At 46.3% G+C, this 23,550-nt stretch overlaps 1 protein-coding gene across 1 annotated transcript in view; it reads left to right on the top strand.

Moving 5' to 3' along the window:
• Positions 1 to 23,550, top strand: part of ADAMTSL3 (ADAMTS like 3) — a 2,298,702-nt gene that overhangs the window by 1,861,211 nt on the left and 413,941 nt on the right. Inside the window, exons 18-20 of the mRNA XM_078684728.1 lie at positions 8,235 to 8,430; positions 8,550 to 8,729; positions 21,284 to 21,437. Coding sequence (XP_078540854.1) covers positions 8,235 to 8,430; positions 8,550 to 8,729; positions 21,284 to 21,437 — 530 coding nt within the window. The remainder of the gene's footprint in view (positions 1 to 8,234; positions 8,431 to 8,549; positions 8,730 to 21,283; positions 21,438 to 23,550) is intronic.

Raw genomic sequence — 23,550 nt, 5'->3', positions numbered from 1 at the left:
GGTTATCTAGTAATAAAGCCCCTGGGCCAGACGGTATACCCCGGATTTATTCAAATCGAAAGAATCCCTCTGGGCGCTGGTTCTTACTGCTGTGATTAATGCAGCAGCTGAGCACGGCTGCCCTGGGTCCTGGGGCACATCTACAATAGTGCCAGTATTTAAGAAAGGGGATCGTAATAGCACTACCTGTTACAGGCCTATCTCACTCATTGACTCTGTAGTAAAAGTAGTGGGAGGGGTAATCCTGAACAGACTGACAACCTGGGCCAATGAACATGAGGTCATTTCTAAAATTCAATATGGCTTCCGGCCTGGCCACTCTACCGTGGCACAGTGCCTCAATCTGTACATGGTCATGGGGAAGTTTACCCTGGCCAGGCAGGGCACCATCCACATGGCGTTCATGAACCACTCCTCCGCGTTTGACTGTGTCAACCGGGGGAAACTCTGGGAGGCCATGGGCGCCATGGGGGTGGAGCCTAATCTGATCAACCTCCTGAGGGACATGCATCAGGATACTAAAGCCAATGTGAGGTACTCGCAGGATCTAAGGGTGTCCAGGGACTTTAGTGTCCACAGGGGTGTCAGGCAGGGCTGTATTTTAGCCCCCTTTCTTTTTAATTTATATATTAACAACCTGGAGGAGTTTTTACTAAATACTGGTGCTGATTATCCGTATGTTGGTCGCAAGGGTTTGCCTGTTTTACTGTATGCGGACGATGCCGTCCTCCTGGCTAGGACTGCAAGAGGCCTTCAAACCCTATTAAATGCCTTTCATAACTACATGGATGCCCGCGACTTATCTATTAATAACACTAAATCTTTTATAATGCAGGTGGGGCAGTGTAAAAACAAGCCATATCCCTTCAGGGTTAATACGGAGCGGGTCCCCATAACCAGACCGTTCTCTTATTTGGGAGTCCTGTTTGATGATCAGTTAAAATGGGAACCATTAATTTAAAGGAAAAGGGGCGAGTTAACCAGGGCAAATGCCGCTATATTTAATTTTGCAAGGAAAATGGGCAAACCACCTATTGCCACACTTTTAAAGATTTATCAGGCAAAGAGCGTGGCTATAGCGTCTTACGGTAGTGAACTCTGGGGGTATGTGGCAGCTAATGATATTGTGGTGGCAGAGAACATCTTTCTGAAGCAACTGTTGGGGGTACCAAAGGGGACTTCCAACGTAATAGTGCATTATGAAACCGGCACACCTTTCATCAGTGACACTTTAGCACTACGGCCACTAATCTTTTGGCTAAAATGTTGGCTAAACAAAGACTTGGTCTTAAACCATATACTCCTCAGGGAAGCACTATCTTTAGATAACATGCCCAAAATCCCGTAGTTAAAATATTTAAAAGCCTGCTTTTTTTTCCATAGGGTGCCCAGAACTCTTCTCAAATCCTGATTCAATTAGACTCGCTGACGTAGAGTCTGTGAGGAAAACCTTCTCTCTGTTATTACAAATGAATCGGGAAGAGGTGGAATTAACTAAACCCAGTGTCCGAAACCACGCTATGCTGAAAACTACACCCTCAATGGAGCCTTATTTATCCTGGCCCATGTCGAGTTTCGAGCGGCACCTGCTAATTAGGTCTCGTTTGAATTATTATCACCTTTTGTTAACTATTCATAGGGGTTCTCATCGAGGCCAAGTGCTACCATCCTGCGGCTGCGACAATGAGTCCCCGCAGGATCTGGAGCACTTTTTATTTATTTGTCCATTTTATGATTTACCACGGAGGTTTTATTTAAAGCCCCTCCTAAAAAAACTGAATTTTACCCAGGTCAGACCCTCTTTATTACCTGCAATTGTTAAACCCTGAAAGCACTTTATTTCTGACTGTTTTTTTTAAAATCCACATTAAGAATTAGGGACAGGGGAGGAGGAGCTTAGCGCGCACCCAAGATGGTCGCGTGAGCTCAGGGCTCCCGGACCTTCGCCACCTCCACCGACTATCCTGAACCCTATCCTGATTTGGACGACGGGTTGTTCATGGCACGACCCTGCTGATCGTTTATCTATTTTCGGATTTCGATTTGGACATCGGGAGCTGAAGATATGGACCTCTGAACTTTATCGGCCTGCTCCGTGGTGCTGCCCCCGGGCTTGGTTCCTCTGCCAGCCGGACAGTAATTGAACAACAACGGATCATGCGAGCCTCCTTTGCCCGGTTGTCTACTTTCAGTTTCGTTTCTCGCGCTTAGACCTACTTGACTTTGTTTCGATCGCCCTGGCCTGCTGCTTTCAGCCTCACCGCTATTCACCGACTGGTGACTTGGCCTCCTGCCATTTATCACCTGGTGATTGGTTTGCATCTTCATTTTTATATTGTTGCGGGCGCATCGACTTTAGCCATTTTCACTAGGTCTTAGACTACCCTTCGGAGCGCACAAACTAAGATGGCCACCAAGCCTGAGGTAGAGAAACGCAAGACTAGACCGGCAACGCGAGGGGGCTCCGTGCAATCCAATGTCAGGCCCGGTGGAGCAGGAATAGGGGGCGGACTCAGCTCCCGGTCCATCGTGTTGACTTTTCGGCTGTGGTTTGGTGCTATGCCTCTATTGCTTGCTATCATACTGTCTTATTGGGGTGTGGGCGGGGGGGTGGGTGAGTCTTCCTCCTCTGGGGTTCTTTTCGTAAAATAGTTGTATGTTAGGGCGACAGGCACACTGCAAGTTGGGGTGGCTTTTGAGTCTTACGCAGGGGTGCGAGGTGGGGGGTATGATGTACGGGGTTGTTTGGGGGGTTGGGGGTTACAGTTTTCGTTTTATTGTTTTCTTCAAGGCATATTATTGATGATCTCGTGTTGTAATGTGTCGCACTCGGTGTGGGGTGGGGATGGGGTTGATCTCTGGGATGGGGGTTAGGGGACTTAAGGTACTGTGTTGGAACGTGAACGGGTTGGGAGATAGGATCAAACGGGGCGTGGTGTTGCAGCTCTTGCGACGGTTGTCCCCTGATGTGGTCTTGCTTCAGGAGATGCATTTGCTTGGCAACACGTGCCACGCGATGAATAGGCGTGGCTATCGCCTCGTCGCGCACTCCGGTTTCACTTCTGGCTCCAGGGGGGTGGGCGTTCTGGTTCGTAACTCCCTCCCTCTTGCTGTTGACGACATTGTCCTTGATGACAGGGGATGATACGCTGCCATTGTGGGGCGCTGGGAGGGAAGGGTTGTCACCCTGCTCTCCGTTTACGTGCCGCCGGGTCTCCAGACTACCACTTATGCGAATCTGGGAAGAGTGGTTTTGGGATTCCCCGAGGGTCTGCTTGTAGTGGGTGGGGATTTCAACTCTGTAGTGTCGGGGATGTGTGATCGCTACCCTCCCCGAGACATTGCGAAGTCACAATCCTGGTTGGGGGATTTCCTGGAGGCTTTAGGGCTCACTGACTGCTGGCGCCTGTTTCATCCTGGGCAATTGCAGTATACTTTCCACTCTGGTGCCCATGGCAGTCTTTCCAGACTGGACTATGTGCTGATGCCCTCCTGCCAGCCCTCCTCCATAAGGGAGGTGAAACACCTAGCTAGGGGTATCTCGGATCATTCCCCACTGTGGTTGGTAGTGGACGCACACTTGGGGTCGGAGGGTAGGGTGGCCCCGATACACTCCTGGTACCTCCGTGACCCCAAGGTCAGGGCGGAACTAATTAAAACGATTGACCAATACTTTGCTGAAAATGTGGGTTCTGTGTCTTCCTCTGTCACGTTGTGGGAAGCGTACAAAACTGTTATTAGGGGCCAGGCCCTCTCTTTGATTGGCAGTGTCAAGAGACGTAGGCGGGAGGAGGTTGTCCGTGTTGAAAATGACATCACTGTTCTTGAGGGGGAGTTGGAATCCGAGGTCACCCCGGAGAGGCTGCACCTTTTGGGTCTAAAGCAACTTGAGTATAGAGCGCTAGTGACTGATGCGGCGAAGGAGATGAGCAGGGAGCAGCAGGGACGACTGTATGATGTGGGGGATAAGGCGGGGAAACTGCTTGCCTGGCTGGATAAGAGGGAACGTGCGAGTCGGGTTGTCCCTGTGATTGTTGATGTGAATGAAGTGAGTATCACCGACCCTGCTGATGTTGTTGAATGTTTCGCTGACTATTTCCGGGAGGTGTATTCCCCCGTCACTGATAGACCGTAACAGGACTCCCACTTGCTCCTGCAGGATATCTCGCTGCCACGTTTGTCCGACCCCGAAAGGGACCTTCTAGAGGCTCCGCCTACGGTTGATGAGGTAATAACGGCTATCCGCTCGGTTCGATCGGGGAAGGCCTCGGGTCCTAATGGGCTCCCTGTAGAGCTTTACAAGCTCCGTCCGGATGTGATAGCGCCGTCGATGTTCATGGAATCACTGGAGGCAGGCTCCCTCCCTCCCGACCAAAGATTGGCTTCCATAGTGGTGATCCACAAGGATGGCAAGCCACGTGACCGCTGCGCCTCCTTTAGGCCCATATCATTGATTAATGCCGAACCGAAGATTCTGGCCAAAGTGCTCGCTAACCGCTTGGTCACTGTCATAGGCGACCTGGTTCACCCGGACCAATCTGGATTCATACCCCATCGTAACACGGCACTTAATCTCCGGCGCCTGCATGGAGTCCTCGCGCGAGCGGCGACTCTGCGTGAACCGGCCATCTTGGCGTCTTTGGACGCCACCATGGCGTTCGATACGCTGGAGTGGCCATATTTATGGGCGGTTCTCTCTAAATTTGGTTTTGGCCCCACCTTCATCGACTGGGTGAAATTGCTCTACACCGACCCGTAGCCCAAGTGGTGGTAAACGGTCGTGTCTCGGCCTCCTTTGCCCTTGGTAGGGGCACGCGCCAGGGCTGTCCTTTGTCCCCTCTCTTGTTTGCCCTTGCCTTGGAGCCATTGGTGGCATGGCTGAGATGGGACCTGTCCTTGAAGGGCATTAGATGGACTCCGGAGTTCGAAGACCGAATATCCTTATACGCAGACGATATACTCCTATATCTTACGTCGCCTCGGAAATCGTTGATCGTCCTTTTTGACGTTTTGACTTCTTTCCGTAAAAACTCCGGTCTGGTCATCAATTGGTCGAAGTCTTGCATCTATGTTCTATGCGGGGAGGCCCCTCTTCCACCTCGTGGATGTCCTATTTCGGTGGTGCGGGAGGGATTCAAGTACTTGGGGATTTTTATCACCTTGGACCCGGTGCTTCGTTATGAACGCCCCCTCTCCAGCGCCTCCGTGCCGATGTGACTGCGTGGGGCAGGCTCCCTCTCTCTCCTCTGGGACGGGCGGCGTTATTTAAGATGATGTCGCTCCCTCGGTTCCTTTATGCGTTGCAGAATACACTTGATATTGTGCCCGCCCGCTACTTCCGGGAGATTGAAAGTCTACAGAGACAATTGGTTTGGGGGGGCCGTCCTCGTATTGCTCTTGCGAAACTGACGCTCCCGTGGTACGACGGGGGTATCGCGCTCCCGGACATCCGCCGCTACTATTTGGCCTCTCAGCTGGGGGCCATCAACCACTGCACTTATGGTCCTTTGCCGAGCCCGGCGGTTGAGATGGATAGATGGCTGCTGCCTGGTAGTGACTACAACAGGGCTCTGTATGCGAAATCTGCGGGCGGATCTCTCACGGGCCCCACTAGGACAGCGGTGCAGGTGTGGCATCGTGCCACAGCGGCCCTGGACTGGGCTGATAAGCCGACCCGCGCTACCCCGCTTAATGCGTCCGAAAAACTTGGCTCCCTCTGGAAGTCGAAGGGTTTCGATAAGTGGGATGTGATCGGTATCAGCAGGGTGGATGATGTGTGGATTAAGGGTAGAGTCAAGACGTTTGAGGAGCTGAAAGTTGAGTATGACTTGAATGATAGAGAATCCTTCCGCTATGTGCGAATCCGTCACGCGGTTTCGTCCGTCTTTCCCCCGGGCTCGGATATTCCGGAGGCGTCCCCGCTCAAGGATCGGGTGCTAGACGGACATGTCCCTGACGGCACGATCTCACTCATATACAAAAAGTTGATCAACGCCAGAACCGACTTACTGAGTGACCTTCGAGTGCTGTGGACTAGTGACGGTTTGGAACTCGACGACGAGGACTGGCAGGCTGCGATCTCTTCCCCGAAGGAAGTGGCTATCCCGGCGCGCCTCCGGTTTGTCCAGCTCAAAATTCTCCACAGGGTCTACGTGACTGGTCCCCGTCTGGTGCGAATGGGGTTCTCTGTGGATGGACTGTGCAGGCGTGGTTGTGGTCTGGTGGGTGCGTTTCTCCATATTATTTGGGAATGCCCTGCGGTGATGCGCTATTGGACTCGCGTGCATGAAGTTATGAGTGAGGTCACGGGTGTGCAATCAATGCCTGAGGCGAGACGGTGCCTATTGAATGTCTGGGAGCCGAATGATTATGATCTGGCGTAGCTCCGATGGGTGACCTTGGGTAATATGATTGCTAAGAGGGACATTGCTCAGTTGTGGGGTGCCCAGCGGCCGCCGACAGTTCTGGTGTGGCAACAAAACATGGACTGGTGCATGTTTAGGGAAAAGACAGTGTATGTTTCCCGTGGCACGCCCTGTAAATGGGGGAAAATTTGGAACAAATGGAACGCATACCATGGTGGCATCTGTTCTCCCCCCCCTTCAGAGTTGGATACTGACCTGTCATCCTCCCAGCCTGATGCTTCCTCCACGGGCACTTAGTTATCTTGCTTCTTCCTGGTCTCCTCCCCCCTCCCCAATCTCATCGTATACTTCTGATGTTTGATTTGATTGTGTATCCCCCCCAACGCCGCCATGACAAAACTGTAATGTATTGCCTTGTTTTTTGTTCTTTCCTCCCTTTTTGTTTCTTGGTATTTTGTATTCAATAAAAAGATATGTAAAAAAAAAAAGAATTAGGGACAGTAGGGAAATTTAACTGTATAATGATTGCTGCTATTTTACCTTCATACCTGTTTTTTTGTCATTGGTGTTATTGATATATATTGTACTGTTTGGGTATTTTATGTGTGAATATCATGTTTTTATTATGCAATATTTACTGGATAATGAGCTTTTATGGGGTTTTTTCTGTCTGAAAACAGAATAAAGATTTTGAAATGAAAATGAATGAATCAGGAGCAGACCACGGATATGGTCAACATGGCCATACAAACATGAGCAGGGGGTTGACCCAAATGAGAGTTTAAGTGTATGTTATGTATTGAAAACAGTGTATCTGCATATAGACATTAAAAGCTGTTCGAAGTAAGACCTAAAAATGTCACAAGCCTTCCCCAGTAGTATGCCTGAAAAGCTCTGACACTGGTTCATGTTTACAATCATAGTACTGGAAAAGCTTAAAAAATTCCAAAGTCGTATATCTACACCAGTGAATATGATTACTTGTATAGGTGTGAATGTGCAACTTTTTTGTGAATCATGACCCTTGTGTGGTGTGGTACTATAACAATAATTACTCCTCACCAAATTTCACCCTATTAAATTTGGAATACTTCGCTTATTTTAGTTATTTTAGCTTAAATACGCTTTATAATATCACGCCCTGTCAATGGTTTAGTCAAGTTTCAGGTTATTTAATATAGCCTTATAGCCCGCTGTAGAAGGCTGTGCCGGCTATTAAAGGCCCGCTCCAGCCTTAAAGGCCCGAGCCCGAAGGCGAGGGCCTTTAACAAGGGAGTGGGACTTTAATAGCCGGTATAGCCCAGCTAGGAAGGGCTAAAGGCTATTAGAACATTCTGCCACTAGAGGGCAGAATGTTCTAACAAATAAAACGAAGGCATCTCGGAGGGAGCTCCAAGAGGCCTTTGTTCACAGCAACAGCTGTGAACAAAAGCAACTTTGAATGTTTCTCTGCGGGCCTTTACCGGCCCGTAGAAGCCCAAAGCATTCCATTGTATTCAATGGAGTGCTCCACATTCCAATGTTCTAATATTGTTTAGTTTTTTATCTTAACACTTTCCATGGTACTTTCAGGACCAGTGAAGTCAGAACAGATCACTGGAACTTCAACTTAATACGACCAAATATACCTTGCCAATTGCATTTCCCTCATCAATATTTGTTATTTATACCTCAGTACATCATCCTGTTGAAAATAATGCATATTTGTCATTTTTTGTACATCCAGTAGTGAATAGAAGGTGGCAATAAATAGATCTCCGCCCCCTACCACAAGAATGATACCCACCAATGTTCACATCTATGTGTTCTGCTGTCACACTGTATTGATTTATTTGAATGCAGATCTCTGGTTCTTATATTCAAACGCAGGTGGCAAACCAGCCCTTGGAGCCAGTGCTCTGCGACCTGTGGAGTTGGAATACAGACAAGGAATGTTTACTGCCCGCAGTCAGTGGAGCCTGGGGAACCCAATGCACAAGAGTGTGTAGATAAAAAGCCGTTTGCGTTCCAAGCCTGCAACCAGATTGACTGTCCTCCTGGCTGGCATGTCGAAGAGTGGCAACAGGTAAGCCAAACTCTGAAGTTCTTTTGAAGAAATTATTGAAGCTCCCATGGTGCGCTTTGGGGCACCTTGGGGAAAGGGGGGATGCTAAATTAAATGCATGCTTTACCTTGCTTCCACAGTGCACACGCACGTGCGGCGGAGGGACCCAGAATCGCAAGGTGAGCTGTAAAACGTTAATGGCTGACGGGAGCTTCCTCAAGAAGCCTGATGACCACTGCAAGAGTGTCAGACCAGCCACACACAAGCCGTGCGGCAAAACGGACTGCCCTCCGCAGCTGACTGTGGGGGAATGGTCACAAGTAAGTTGCCAATTATACCACACGTTGTTCTTTTTGTCCCTAATGCACAAATGTTTAATCCAAGGACGTAACATCACTCACAAAACTGTGCACGACAATTTGGGGGTGGGGTCACAATAGGCGGTAGAGTGAGTCACTGCTGAGAAGGATGGGCCAAACTGCTCTCCTCTAAGAAGTGTGAGATAACAAACGCGCCCTCCGTCGGAAATTGACTGCACAATGCATCACATCCTCATAAACTGACAATGTAAGCCACATCTGGCATGTTAAGAGCCTTGTTGTGTGTTTTCCTAATTTCATGATAAGTATTCTCTGGGTATGGGAAGACCTGCCAGGAAGGCAGATATCATTTAGCATAAAAATGTTAATTAGTATTTTGAATCCCGCTAACCCCTTGAAAATGAATGAAGCCACATTTTAATTAGCCATATGAAGGTGCTTTAAAACTTTTAGTTTTTCCCAAAAATATTCAGGTTGTGTTTTATGTATAATTGGGTGCTGTATAACCTCTTGGAGTCCTACTGGCATCAATCATTAAACGAAGGCTGAGCGATTTGTAAATCTCATCAGACACTCGAGATGGCAATACAGGACTATATTACACATTATCTGCTGTGTATTTTCTATTGTTTATTTAGGTGCCAGAAGCATGAAACCAATGCTTTTTGTTTCAAAAAGTGGCACGAATCAGTAAAAGACTGTAAAAGGAGTGTGATAGGACGCAGCAGATCTGGGTGGAGTAGTTGGATAGACAAGTGAACAATCAAGTTCGAGTATACATTGGGATACCAGGAGAAGAGAGATTACCGCGAAGGATAGGATGACCTCGCTGGCAAAAAGGGAAGACTGGAAAAGAAAAGGAAAATTGAGGAAAGGAACAATGACAGATTCCAACTATAGCAAGGCAAAAATTAATAGGCAATTTTATATTTGATGGCAATCACTAACAGTGTTGAAGATAGCTGTGTTGCCTTACAGGGATCATTATGTGGAACATTTGGAAGGGGGTTCATCTTTTTAGTATTTCAGGCAAAGAGAGATCAGTGTAAACCCTGTAGGGTCTGCAAGATTGCAGAGGGCACTCGCCACCAGCATAGGATATGACCAGCAGGTCACAAATGTGAGTCAGATGGTCGGTAAAGTGATTATTGTTACATTGAGCAATGCGAACACATGCTGCTAACAAGTCCTGGCATTAAAGGTATAGAAACCCTACTTCCCCCACAAACGTGCAACATGATGGGTTGAAAACGTGACATTTTATATAGTTTTTCTCTGTGCTCTTTAGTAGTTGAATGCTAAAAGAAGCAGGGCTATCCTGCTATACCTTTTACGCAGACAGACAAGTCAGAAGCTTTGGTGGAGTTGGGGCCCAAAATCTTGGTGGAGCCGGGGCTCTTACTTATTACCTAGCCAATCTACACCATGTACTTTTCGTAAGCTACTAGGGAGGGGAAAGGGAAATCGTAACATGTTGTGTCACCTAGTGGTGTCCCAGCGTTAGAGGCATCATGAAAGTAGGGCTTTATGAGGGTATTCCAATCAAACAAGACCACTGTACTTGACTATTACGTGATTGGTGTACTTGACTATTATGTGATTGGTGTACTTGACTATTATGACGCTGCTAATATTAAAATGGATATGTGAATATGCCGAGGGGTACAGAAGAAAACCTAAAGTTGTGAGTATTTACTGTTTAGGGGGGGTTAAACCCTGTGCAAACAGCATTTCCTGTAACATATAAGAAAAAAAAAGAAAAACACAGGCACAATTATGCAAACACAGAAACATTCATAACTTGTGAGCAGAGTCAGCACATTTCACTGCTCAAAATGAATCAGGTGGATTTGGCTAATCATTTTCAATAAAGTTTGCGCTTTTTTTGCAGATGATCAATGTTGTAGCTTTCTCTTTGCTCCATCTCCTGAATACACAGAAATGAGCCGAAAAACATGCACTGACTCATAAGTCCCCTGAAATTCAAGGATTTAACTCTTTCAAGTAGTAGGTCCATGCGCCTTTTAAGCTTTTGCCAAAATCTTGCAGTTTTCATGGATTGGAATTTAAAATATTCGTTGTGTGGGCCTCCCTGAGATCACTGGTACATTTCAACAAAAGGCAGGGATAGCAACAGAGTGAGCCAGCTCTCTTCTAGAGGTTTAGGGTGATTCCCCAAGCCCTTTAAATAGTTGAAAAAAACCACAATCAAATGGTATGGCATGCCACAGAAACTATTTTCCTAATGTACTGACTGAAAGACATTGGCCTCAATTCATACAATTTTTTCAGCTGTTAATTTGACTTAAGCATGGAAAAAGCATTTATAACTCTCCAACAAAAGCAGGCCTAGATCATTACTCACTCTTTAAACACAAAACAATGTGCATTAGATACACGTGTGTACTCTAAGCACAGTTAGGTTTGCACTAAGTTTTGACTCACTGGCCACCTTCTTCCACCGCAAGATCGCTGACATCCACGACAGCTTCAATACCACGACCACCCCAACTACGCCAGACTCCACCCCCCCTGCGAACACCACCCGCTTCAACCGCCTGATCTCCTGGACCAACGTCAACGACGACAAAACACGCAAGATCATCACCTCCATCCACTCAGGATCACAGTCAGACCCCTGCCCACACCGCATATTCAACAAAGCAGACGCAGCCATCGCACCCCAACTACGGAAGGTAATCAACATCTCCCTTGAGACAGCCACTTTTCCGGAAAGCTGGAAGCATGCCGAGATCAACACCCTCCTCAAAAAACCCGAGGCCGACCCCTAAGACCTCAAGAATTTCCGGCCCATCTCCCTGCTCCTGTTCCCGGCAAAGGTCATCGAGAAAGTCGTCAACACGCAACTGACCTGCTACCTCGAGGACAACAACATCCTAGACCCATCCCAGTCTGGATTCCGAAGAAACCACAGCACCGAGACAGCCCTCATCACCGCCACAGACAACATCAGGATCCAACTAGACAACGGCGAAACATCAGCCCTCATCCTCCTCGACCTGTCAGCCGCCTTCGACACGGTCTGCCATCGCACACTAAAGGCACGCCTCCAAGAAGCCGGAATCCAAGAGAAGGACCTGGACTGGACACATCCTTCCTCTCCAGCAGAACCCAGAGCGTCCACCTCCCCTCCTTCCATTCTGAAGCCACCGACATCATCTGCGGTGTACCCCAGAGCTCATCCCTCAGCCCGATGCTGTTCAACGTCTACATAGCCCCCCTTGCTCACGTCACCCGCCAGAACGATCTCAACATCATCTCCTACGCCGACAACACCCAGCTGATCCTCTCCCTCACCAAGGACCCACACACCGCCAAAACCAACCTCCACGAAGGAATGAAGGCCGTCACCGAATGGATGAGGAACAGCCGACTGAAGCTGAACTCGTCAAGACGGAGGTCCTCATCCTCGGAAACACCCCCTCCGCCTGGGACGACTACTGGTGGCCGACCACTCTGGGAACAGCACCAACACCCACCAACTACGCACGCAACCTGGGAATCATCCTCGACTCCTCCCTCTTCATGGCGAAGCAGGTCAACACCGTCTCCTCCTCCTGCTTCAACACCCTCCGCATGCTCCACATGATCTACAAGTGGATCCCCACCGAAACAAGAAGAACGGTGACCCAGGCTCTCGTCAGCAGCAGGTTAGACTACGGCAATGCACTCTACGCAGGTATCCCGGACAAACACCTGCGACAACTTCAAAGCGTTCAAAACGCCTCCACCCGACTGATCCTCAACGGCCCTCGCCGCAGCCACATCACCCCCCACCTGAGAGACCTACACTGGCTCCCCGTCGAAAAGAGGATCACCTTCAAACTACTCACCCACGCACACAAAGCACTCCACAACACCGGACCAGCCTACCTCAACAGCTGACTCAGCTTCTACACCCCCCACCCGCCAGCTCCACTCCGCCAGCCTCGCACTCACCGCTGTCCCCCCGTATCCAACGAGCGACCTCCGGTGGCAGATTCTTCTCCTTCCTCTCCGCCAAGACCTGGAACACCCTCCCTACCCATCTACAGTAGACCCAGGACCGGCTCACCTTCAGAAAACTCCTCAAGACCTGGCTCTTCGAGCAGTAGCAGCACCCCCTACCCACAGCGCCTTGAGACCATCACAGGTAAGTAGCGCGCTTTATAAGTGTAATGATTGATTGATTGATTGATTGCTGTGATCAGGGAAATTCTCAATACATTTCTCAAGACATTTCCCACATGTGTGCCTTACAATCTAATTTACAATGGCGTGGTATAGGCTTATGTGTTGTAGTAATGTGGGAAAATGCACCACCTAAAAATATATGGTTTGTCTTACCTAGCTCTACACACAGTTTCTGGAATTGCGAGATTTTGATAAATTAAAGGTGCTCTCAACCAATTCCTTTCAGATATAAACATCATTTTCAGGCATAAAAATTAAATTCATGCTTTTCCCTTAAATGTCTTTCTTTGCTTGACTGACCCTGTGAAGTACAGACAAAGAGTGAGTCTCTGGAGGTGGAAAATGTAAGGGGAATATCCTGTTTTTTAAAGTCAATCAAAAGAACAATGAAATTAGAGTAATTTCATATCCATAATGTACTGTTCGGAATGGACAGAATACATACACATTTAGGTATAGAATAACAAGGTTATGTCACTACTACATCATTGATAGATTCAATGTGGTAAAAACCTTAACTACGCGGTCAAAACACCACAAAATATTTATATCGCTGCTTTTACAACGCAAGTCGTTACCACGACTTGCACTGGAGGGCGCATCAGAATAAGGAATAGTGTGATTTACTATTCCAACACCTTCCCTACTGTACGTAGGCTGGAGTTGGAATAGTAAATCATACTATTCCTAAGTCTAGCGCCAGTTATTGTAACGGCTTGCGTTGTAAAAACAGCGATGTAATGTGCCGCAATCTAAATGATCGCGTTGTAACATCTTACAGCCATACAATGTGCATACATTAAAGACGTGTATAGAAAGTGCAGTATATTTATGAATTTACCATAACTCAAAAAGAGCAAACACATGTAGGCATTTTGTGAAATGGTTTTACAAATCAAGGGCCAAGTGTACCAAGAGACAGGTTGCAAAAAAAACCATGACAACCCCTGCCCACTAAGAGGCGTCGCAAAAATTCCATCTTATCTCTTTGCATACTGTCTCTGATTTTGCAATGTGACCTATGTACTAATAGGTTGCATCGCAAAATCTGAACTCACCGGGGGTTGCAAAAGGAACTCCCTAAGATTATTAAAAGGCAGGTCGCCATTTGACCTCCTCTTAATCGCTACAATCAGAGGGATGATATCCTGTATGGCACAGCAGGTCACCTTCCCTGTGTCTGCATTTCCAAATGGGAAGCATTTTGTTTTTTAAAGCAACCTATGTTCTGTATAGGAACTGGTGGTGCTTTATCAAAACAAAACAAGTTTTGTTTTGGGAAATACATGGGAAAGAGCAGGCAGTAGGTAACCTTTAATGGGGTCAGTAGGTGATCAATTGTTTCCAGTGTGATTGTGGGCACAGATCACTGATACATCCCATTGCTGCTTTTCCACCTTGCAAAATGGGTGTAGTAAATAGAAAAAGGCATTTTGAAGTCCCAAATTGTGTAATTTTGCAAATCACATGCTTTATCAATACAAAATAGCCTTGTACAAATGGTCCCAAGTTCATAATTCAACACCAAAAAGTATTCTATTTCTACAATGTTTGAGGCTAAATGTTCAATAATCCACAATCGTTATTGTTTCTTTTATAGAACCTCACACACCCCAAAGGTGTCATATTTCATCATTGGGTCTCATCCTGGTCCCTCCCTAAAAAACAGAATGGGCTCAACTATATTCCAGGGAGAACTTTGGATAACTTCCTGCCAGGGATTCACAATAAATTACATTGGAACACCTATGTATCCCTTTATTTTTGGTGTTCCTGGTATGATTACAAATCATAAAACAGGGTACTTAAGGAAATTATGTTCCTACAACCGACTCAAGAGTCAACTCTAGTTTGAAGAACAGATACCTGTAGGAGATTGTTTCCACTGGCAGTCTGGACATTTGAAGATTTCACACTGAAAATTATTAAGTCTGTGTGCAAATGGGGCTTGTTATTTTTTCCAGAAGTGCAGGGACCTTTGAGCAGGACAAACCTGAAATTCAATCCAACACTGTGGAACTGCTGGTCAAATACATTTCTGGCGGGTCCCACTGAAATTCTGGAGGAAACGTTTTAAAAAGTTTCCAACCACTGTAGAACATTTATGAGTCACCCATGACAGATGTCAGGCAGAGATCAACAGTCCAGTCCAAACTCAGTTGCCATTGGTCAGGTGGCCACTACAGGGAAAAGGCCTCTTGTTGCTTGTTTTTGGATCACACAAGAGGTCATCCAATGTACCATTGGAGAACACTTTTTTGTCCTGGGTACAAAAGAGAACAGTTACAGTCATTCAGGGCTCCTCTCAGATCATAGGCAGAAGGTCCAGCCCTCTTCTGACCTTCCAAAGGTCCAGATAGTGTTTGAAGGAGGATGCTTTATGGTGCCACATATATGGTTAGCACAAGTAAGTGGCTGGTGTTGACTACTGCCTCCTCTCTAACCAGTGAGGTAAAAGTTCCTGGCCCAACCCTACCCACTTTTTTGGCAGTTCCTTTTTGACCTCCTGCAAACAATCCAACAGTGATCCTTGCTCTCAGAATTCAAGATGGCGAACCCATTCCTCCCTTGACTACTTACTCCTGGTCTCCCCTTACATTAACTTGTGAAGGGGGAGAGCTCCTTTTAAGTTAATGAAGATCCTGGAGCCACCTTTATTGGTCTTTCTATACGTGGAAGAAAATCACCTCCCCACACCCAGCTATTATCGCTGAGCCTGGAGCAGTTTTTACCTCTTTCACACCTCATACAGGCCATGTACAGGCTGGTCAGTTGCAGGGCATTTAATGCAAAGAACCATCCGGCAGCTTCCAGCAGGGTAAAGGAAACTTTATAAAAGTTACATTTCCAGTATATTCAATGTTGGATCTGGCCTTCTCTGCAGGGTCACCCCAAACCTTTTGCCTTAACTCCTCCTATTTTAGCTGAATTTGTTCTTGCCTTAGGACTCTAGCACTGGTTAGCAAGGGTAATGTTCACAAAGTGTTTGTGTTCTATCCTTAAAACATGAAAGAATTGGCTTGTACCCAATTGGCACTTTTCATGTACTTATACGTCCCTACTGAAGTAGTACTAAGTGTACCCAGGGTCCGTAAATTAAGTGCTACTAGGGGGCATGCACGTTTTCATAAACATGGGAACCCTGAGGTCTATAAGGGACCATAGGAACAAGTATTTGTAAAGGAACAAGTGGTCCCTTAGTATAAATTCAAAACTAAGTACTAAACATAGAAGATAAATAAGTTCTATGTCAACAAAATTCCAAAATGAAAAAAATACAAGTATTTATACAATCAAATAACGCACAAAAACGAAATTAAAAGTTTATGGGGAACAACAAGGAAACTGAAAAGTTATTTTACCACTCGGACATTTTTGCAGTGACTGTAAAAATAATGAACAAATTCTGTCACAATTGCTGAAGTACCAATATTATCAATTTATAGACCCAAGACATTTGTGATTGTCATGGTACTATATGTTGCTGACATTTTGATCCCGCTTTTAGTGAGCTTGCAGCACTGATGGTGCCACCCAGTTAAGTAGCCCTTTAAACATGTTGCAGTCCTGCCATTGCAGCCTTTGTGAGCAGTTTTTAACCTGCCATTTGGACCTGTCAAAATAAACCTTTTGCCAGGCACAAACCTTCTGTTTTAATACATATAACTGACCCCTATTTTAAGTCCTAAACAGCCCTCACGGCAGGGTGCAGTGTTTTTAAAACATGGGACGTGTAAATCAAGTAGTGAAAAAACTCTTAAATTCATTTTTCAGTACTGCAAGTCCTACCACTTCCATAGTATTACTTTAACAAGCTCTAATTTCCAAATGGGAGCAGATATCTGTTTGTGTTTGATATCTTTAAAATTGTAATGAAAACTCCTATCTCATAGTAAAGCCAGATTTAAAATTATAATTTCAAAAATGTCACTTTTAGAAAATTTACATGTTCCTACCGTACTCATTTGGAGCCTGTCTCTGGTTCTAATGACTGAATGTAGCTGACAGTTGGACTTTGTGTATTCCTCCTAAACAGCCACACGCAATAGAGAGCTTAGGTGGGCCTGGATGGGCCATACTGGCAGGATAGGAGTGCAGAGCTGGGCACAGCCCTACTTGCACTTGAATAGGCTGTGTCCTGCCTCCACACAAAGGACTGCAAACCCCCTGTAGTTAGTCTGGAGCCAGAACAGGGAAGATGGGATGCCGGGGGGCTTAAAAGGGAAGCCTCTAGAAGCTTCTCCCCCAGTTCAAAGGCACAATTGGGTACCAATATTGGACCTCAGACAACAACTCTTAAATACACTTCTGGACCTGTGGATACTCTGTCAGGAAGAAGGACTGCGTGCTGCTGCAGGACTGCCACTCTGCTGGATTGCTGCCTTGCCGGCCTACTGCCTCTATGGACTGCTGCCATGCTGTGCTGACCTGCAGCCTATGTGTCCTCCTCTGTGTTCTTCTGCTGTCTGATGCAAGAGCAGCTCCACTAACCAATCCAGGTGTGCTTTGATGCTGTTAAGCAGCTTGAGAGAAGCACCAGGATTGGATGGAGTGGGTAGGCTGGATGCTCCTTCAGGCCCTGGAGGCCTGTGCTTGTACTCCACCCAGCTCTCTAAGACAGCTGGGTTAGAGAGCTGCAAAGTGCGCAAGTCAGGCTGGCCATCATAAGCAAGTCAGCCAAACTGACATGCGCACTTTGGAGCATCCAGTCTGCCACTGTTCCAGCCCTCTATGCTGCCAATCGGCAGCCGAGGATATTTCTCCGGGGCAGGCTGGCAGCTATGGCATGCTTCGATGTAAAATAAAATGGCAATAAAATCATTTAATTGCCATTTTATTTTTCACATTTAGCGTTGCTTGCATGGGGGTGACACTCCCCCACCCTCATGAAGAAACCACTGCTGCTCCTGACTAGAGCCTCATGAACAAAATGCTCCAACAATCATGAACTCATCACCTGACTCTGCTATCTGTGAGTCTACCCTGTCAAGTGGTGCCACCCCAGTCCTGTACCTTTAGAAGTGGGCCTGAGGTGCTCTGACAGCCTGTATGGTTCCAGCAGATCTGACGCATCTCCTCTACTGCACGGCACATCCCCAAGCAGAACTGATGCATCGCTGCCGATGCGTGGATTGGACATGTTGCAAAGACCCACATCACAGCCTTGCAGATCCTCGGAACCGATGGATTTACCCGAATACCCAATTTATCCTTGACGCCAGACTTTGAATCACAAGCCCTCATTGATGGTATCCTTGACGACAATGTAGGACTTTGCATCGCAGCCTCACTGCATCTCGGAACCAACACAATGCTTCGGCTGCACGGCATATCTGCAACATGGGTCCTTGCAATTCTCTGCAAACCACGACCCGTGCCCCGTGCCACTCTGCAGGAACTTGTGACTTTGTCCCATTCCAGCTCGATCAGATATCCACGATAGGCGCTTAATGCTTTTGGGTGCTATTTTCACTAAAATCTTTATACCTGCATATTTTCAATTCTACTGATTGGGATTTTGTCATTTTGTTCTTGTTTTATTTATTAAAACGTACTTTGTTTTTCTACACTGGTGTGGAATCCTTTTGTGGTGTGTTGTCACTTTGTTACTGTTTGAAGTGTTGCACAAATACTTAACACATTGCCTCTGAGTTAAGCCTGACTGCTCTTTACCAAGCTACCCAAGTGTTGAGCAAAGCTTAATTTAGGATTTGCTTCTGGCTTACCCCTGAGAAGAATTGGGGTAAGGACAACAGCCTCCACCATTACAATGGCGTTTTAGTGGGTATAAACAGGTCTTTGAATTCAGTCTGAAGCTTGTACAGGCCACAACTTGTTGGTTAAAGTGTATAATCTATACCTTGACTTTTCTTATGTGTCAGTAACATCCTGACCAGTGTCAGTCTCATTTTGTGCTTAGTCACTGGGGGAACTAGCCATTTCAAATGTCACACATTTTCCACTTTTAAATATTATACACCTTACCTTTTGGGCAGCAAAGTGCTTAGGGGTGACCTATTTAATATTTGAAATTAGGTTTGTCTAACTGTCAAAAGGATGATTTTGGCAGGTCTGTGCAGCAAGGTACAAGCTGCTGCTGTCCAGCTGCATATGGTAGCCATAAAACCATGTTTTCACTTTTTCTGTAGTGGATGGCACAATCAGTGCTGCAGTCCACATGTGACATTTAACTTTCCATGCCAAAGGTGTATTTCTGCACCACATACTACGGCCTTATTGCAAAGTTAATTGTGCCAGTCACTTTTATGCCAATTTTGCCAGGTTTATGCTAAATTTGTCATGGTTAACCTCATCCATGCTGTTAACGAGCTCAGCTCGTCATGGAGTACAGCTGAGCTCCACTCATGTTGAGCTGAGCTCGTCACAGCCGTTGGAACGTTCGCACGCGGGGCTAATTTCCCCGCTGTGCTGAACGTTCTAAAATCTGGTGCGCCCGTGACGAGCTCAGCTCGTCATGAGGGCAGCTCAGCTTTGCCTCATGACGAGCTCAGCTCGTCACCAGCATGGGGCGCTGCACGTGGCCCCTCCCCCCCCCCCCGCACAGGGGGGGAAAACACCTTGCAGCGAATGGGTTAAAGGAGGGGCACTGGCACTTTACTCCTTTTCATCAGGGGTAAAGCGTACAGAGTTGTAATGCCAGCAAAACAGATAGGACAAACACTGTGCGGAAATCATGTGAAAAAATTATCATTTACTACACCCTAATTACAAGGGTGTCTGCTTTTGGTGTGTTGGTATCCTCATGTATGAATGCTGTCCCCAGAATAGGGAATAATCATATGGACCCTGAAATACCAAATCCTGTTTTTTTAGATTGGTTTTCATGGATGCCGAGGAAGTAACTGCTGACATTCTCCACATGCTCAAAGTAGGAGGAAATTGTAGGGGTGTGGTTAGATGGGAGTCATGGGGTTGGATGGGGTTGGTGAATTAACGCAGGGTTGAGGCAAATTGGGGGAGCAGAATATGACCCTCCTATGGTGTTGCATGGTGAGGTGAGGGGGGTTTGCGATGCTCTTCCACATATTTCCCTGCAGCGGTTTTACCAGGTACAGATAGATCTGCACCAAGTTAAACCGGGTGTGGTGTCTCCAGACCCTGAATTACTGGGCCCGAAGACACCGGCCTATTTATAATAGTCAGAGGTGGTAATCTATGTAGAGTTACTGCTCCAGGTGGGATCTCACAACTGGTTGTATACCACAACTTGTAATCAGGACCTAAATGGCGCCTCTTATGTAATTTACTATGCTGAAGAAAGCCTGCCCTGAATGCCGGAGTGAGGCGTTAAATCAAAGCATCCCCAGATTATATTTGCATGCAGTTAATTTCTAGGATGATTAGAGAGTTCCGAGTTTCAACGGCTGTCATTCTGCTAATGACATCCCTGCGGAGTTGTTCTATTTTTGCCTTTATGACATGTATGTTCAATCATTTTAATCACTAGTTTTTCATAGAATGTAGTTTTGCAGGAGAAATAAGCATTCCAAGAGGCCAGACAGTTTTCCTGGTATAGATGTTAAAACAATCTGATTGCTGTATGACCATTGTGTAGCGTTTGATGTGGGTTAAATAAACTAACTTATTTTCCTTTTTGCAAGTGGAAAGCACCCAGACACCAGTGGCTTGCAAAGTGATTCAAAATGTGCCTTTACATAGTTCTTGGATCAGGACAAGTGGCCCAGACTAATGTGTTGGGTGTGTCGCCACCACTCCTGCTCAGGGACAGACTGGGAACAGCAACCAGCCTTGGCTGATTGCTGCTCGATCGGCCTAGGGAGGGGGGATGTGCTAGCAAGAAGCACCGCTCCCGCTTTTGTTACAGGGGTCGATATTGCAGCACTCCTGCAAAACCATCCCCCACGGGCACAAAACCAGCTCCCACCCCTCCAGCTCACTGGGGAAATGCCCGGTGCCCGCTTCAGCCAGTCCGGCCCTGCTCTTCTCATGTCCCATTGGAGTAGGTGTGTGTGTCTATGTACATGTGTGTGCAGCCTTACCTGCGCAGCTAGACAAACAACTGGCGAGCACACATCTTTTCCTACAAATAAAATCAATATTCATTCCCACCCCCCTATGGTCTGTGAGACAGAAACGTCTTGATTGGAAAATGGGACGAGATCTAAAGTTCATATCAATTTCGGTGAGGTGTTCCACAAGGAACTGGAGGGGCTTCACGAGAAACTTGAGCGACAGCCCACTCTAGCTGTATCAATGAACAGACAAGTGTGTTATTATATAACCAAAGTGCTGGTTCTCAGTAGATGTAATACTTTGTACAACATGCTCGGGTGGAGTAAATGCAGTACTTACCTGTGGTCATGTGGTTGCCTTTGCAGTGCTCTGTTAGCTGCGGCATGGGAACCCAAAGAAGGAAGCTGGTGTGCTACAAGATCTCAGCGCGAGGCCAGCAGATTCTCATCAATGGATCCCTGTGCTCTGGCCTCCCAGTTCCACTGCTTGTCAGGTCTTGTCAAGTGAACACCTGCAACAGTAAGTGCGGCTCATTAAGTGTCTCAGTAGCTTCTCAGTGGCACGGTCTCATGCGAAACGTGTTGGTTGTCAGATGCTGAAAGCAGGCACAAAATGAGCAGACGTTAAACAAATTACAGAATGTTTTTTTTCTATGATTGCGGATACCACATTTATATGTCTCTGTTTCAAGTTTCCGACATATATTCATAAACTAGTTTTGTTCTGACCAAAAGGAAAATGCACTCAGATTCCTAATACCAAGTATCGTTTATCTTTCAACGACTGGCGCGCAGCATCCGCTAAAAACAAAATCACGTAATTAAATGTGAATGTATGTCTGGGTGTGCCAAACTACTCCGGTAAAAAAAAAAAAAATGTTTGATTAAAATATTTTTGGGGTGCACATTAGGGATTATATGGTGCATGGCATGAGAGACACATTCAAATCTAGCGGCTGGAAGTCATGCTCAAGAGAATGTGCTCTCTGGTGGGCAAACATGACATGCACAAGTGAAGGACATGAGCATTGGTACTCAAGCTGGGATAAAATGGGGAAATAAGGACGCATTTATACAGATCTGAACAATTACAGACCATGAAAAGGTGAATTTTGCTCACACGCAAATGCACAAAACTGATTGGAGTTTCTTCCAAATGTGCTGTATGTGCACAGTTTGCACTTCATACATGTATCTCTCCCCAGTGCAAACTTTCGGCACTGGTGTGTGGAATACTGAAATCTGTATCTGACACATACACCCTTCCTCCACACTAGCGCTGGACAGCTGTAGGGATGTTACAAGGGATATCACAATGCAGGCAGTGAAGATACATGCCTCCTGCCTGCACTCGACTGGAAAGTTCATTCTCCTCTACTCTTGAAATGCATAAGTGGTAGATTCCAGATTTACATTTTCACCCCTAACTTAGGAGTAGAAATGCAGATTGCAGTAACACGTGTATCCTTTAAGGCATTTGTCAGTTTCCTCCCATAAATGTTGTAGGTGTGGGAGGTGAAGGAGTCTGCCGACATTACTGGGCCTCTGATGCCATACATATGTGGCGCATGTCCCTACTGCTTCCTTATTCACACGTGTAACAAATTGGAGTATTATTTGAGGGAGAGAGTCAAGCACAGGTTTATTTAGTGACTTTAGTGATTCACCCTTAAAAGGACTGAGGCTATTATTTGAGGTGGGTTCTCACTGGTAGCATGGGACAAAGCAGTCACACTTCACTTAGACACAATGTGTGAAGTATTTATGCAGTACTCAATCAGTGAAAACAAAGCACAAGAGAAATACCAAACCAATAAAAAAATGACAATATTTGAATAAATAAAATTCGACTAAAACAACAAAAATCCAATAAGTATAACCCGACGTATGAAGTTTAAAAGTTTAAATCAAAATAGTGCCAAAAAGCACAAAGCTCCAGCTGCTGTAATCTGGTTGCACTAGAGTGGGTGAAAGTTAAAATTTACGGCCAACAAAAATGTAGACAGATCAGAGAGAGGCACCAGGTTTGTCTCAGTGGAATATTTATCTTCTGACTTGGGAACCTTTATGGAGAAAATGTAGTTGTCAACAAGTTATTGGCTGGTTGCTGAAGAGGGCAGTCATTGATAAAGGTGGCAAAGCTTGAGTGGGCGATGTACAAAATGCGTGCCCAGGAATGGCTCAACATCAATCAGCTGCTGCCCAGCATCGGTCCAGGAGAAGCCCTCTACATTTGTACTTAGAATTTTTTCTGGAAATAGGATCTCAGCGGGACAAACCAGCAAGCTGAAGGTGACAAGTAAATCAATGGATGTGGCTTTTACTGCAATGCCGGTCGGCAGGCAAAAAATGGCAAAAAGTTTCCAAATCCCTCCTGCTAGAAATGCGGGTCTCTAGTTGGCAGACGTAGGTACCTTTGACCAAATGGGAACCCTTGCTTCTAGTCAGAGTAAGGGGGATACACACTTTAGATAACCCCTGCTCACCCCCTTGGTAGCTTGGCACGAGCAGACAGGCTTATCCCAAAGGCAATGTGTAAAGTATTTGTATCAACACTCACAGTAACACAGTGAAAACACCACAAATGGACACCACACCAGTTTAGAAAAAAAATACCTTTATCTAAACTAAAC

The sequence above is a fragment of the Lissotriton helveticus genome, chromosome 3_2 (assembly GCF_964261635.1).
Source record: "Lissotriton helveticus chromosome 3_2, aLisHel1.1, whole genome shotgun sequence".
In the NCBI taxonomy this organism is placed as follows: Eukaryota; Metazoa; Chordata; class Amphibia; order Caudata; family Salamandridae; genus Lissotriton; species Lissotriton helveticus.
Note: the sequence above shows the minus strand (reverse complement) of the source record. Positions and strands in the feature narration are given on the sequence as shown.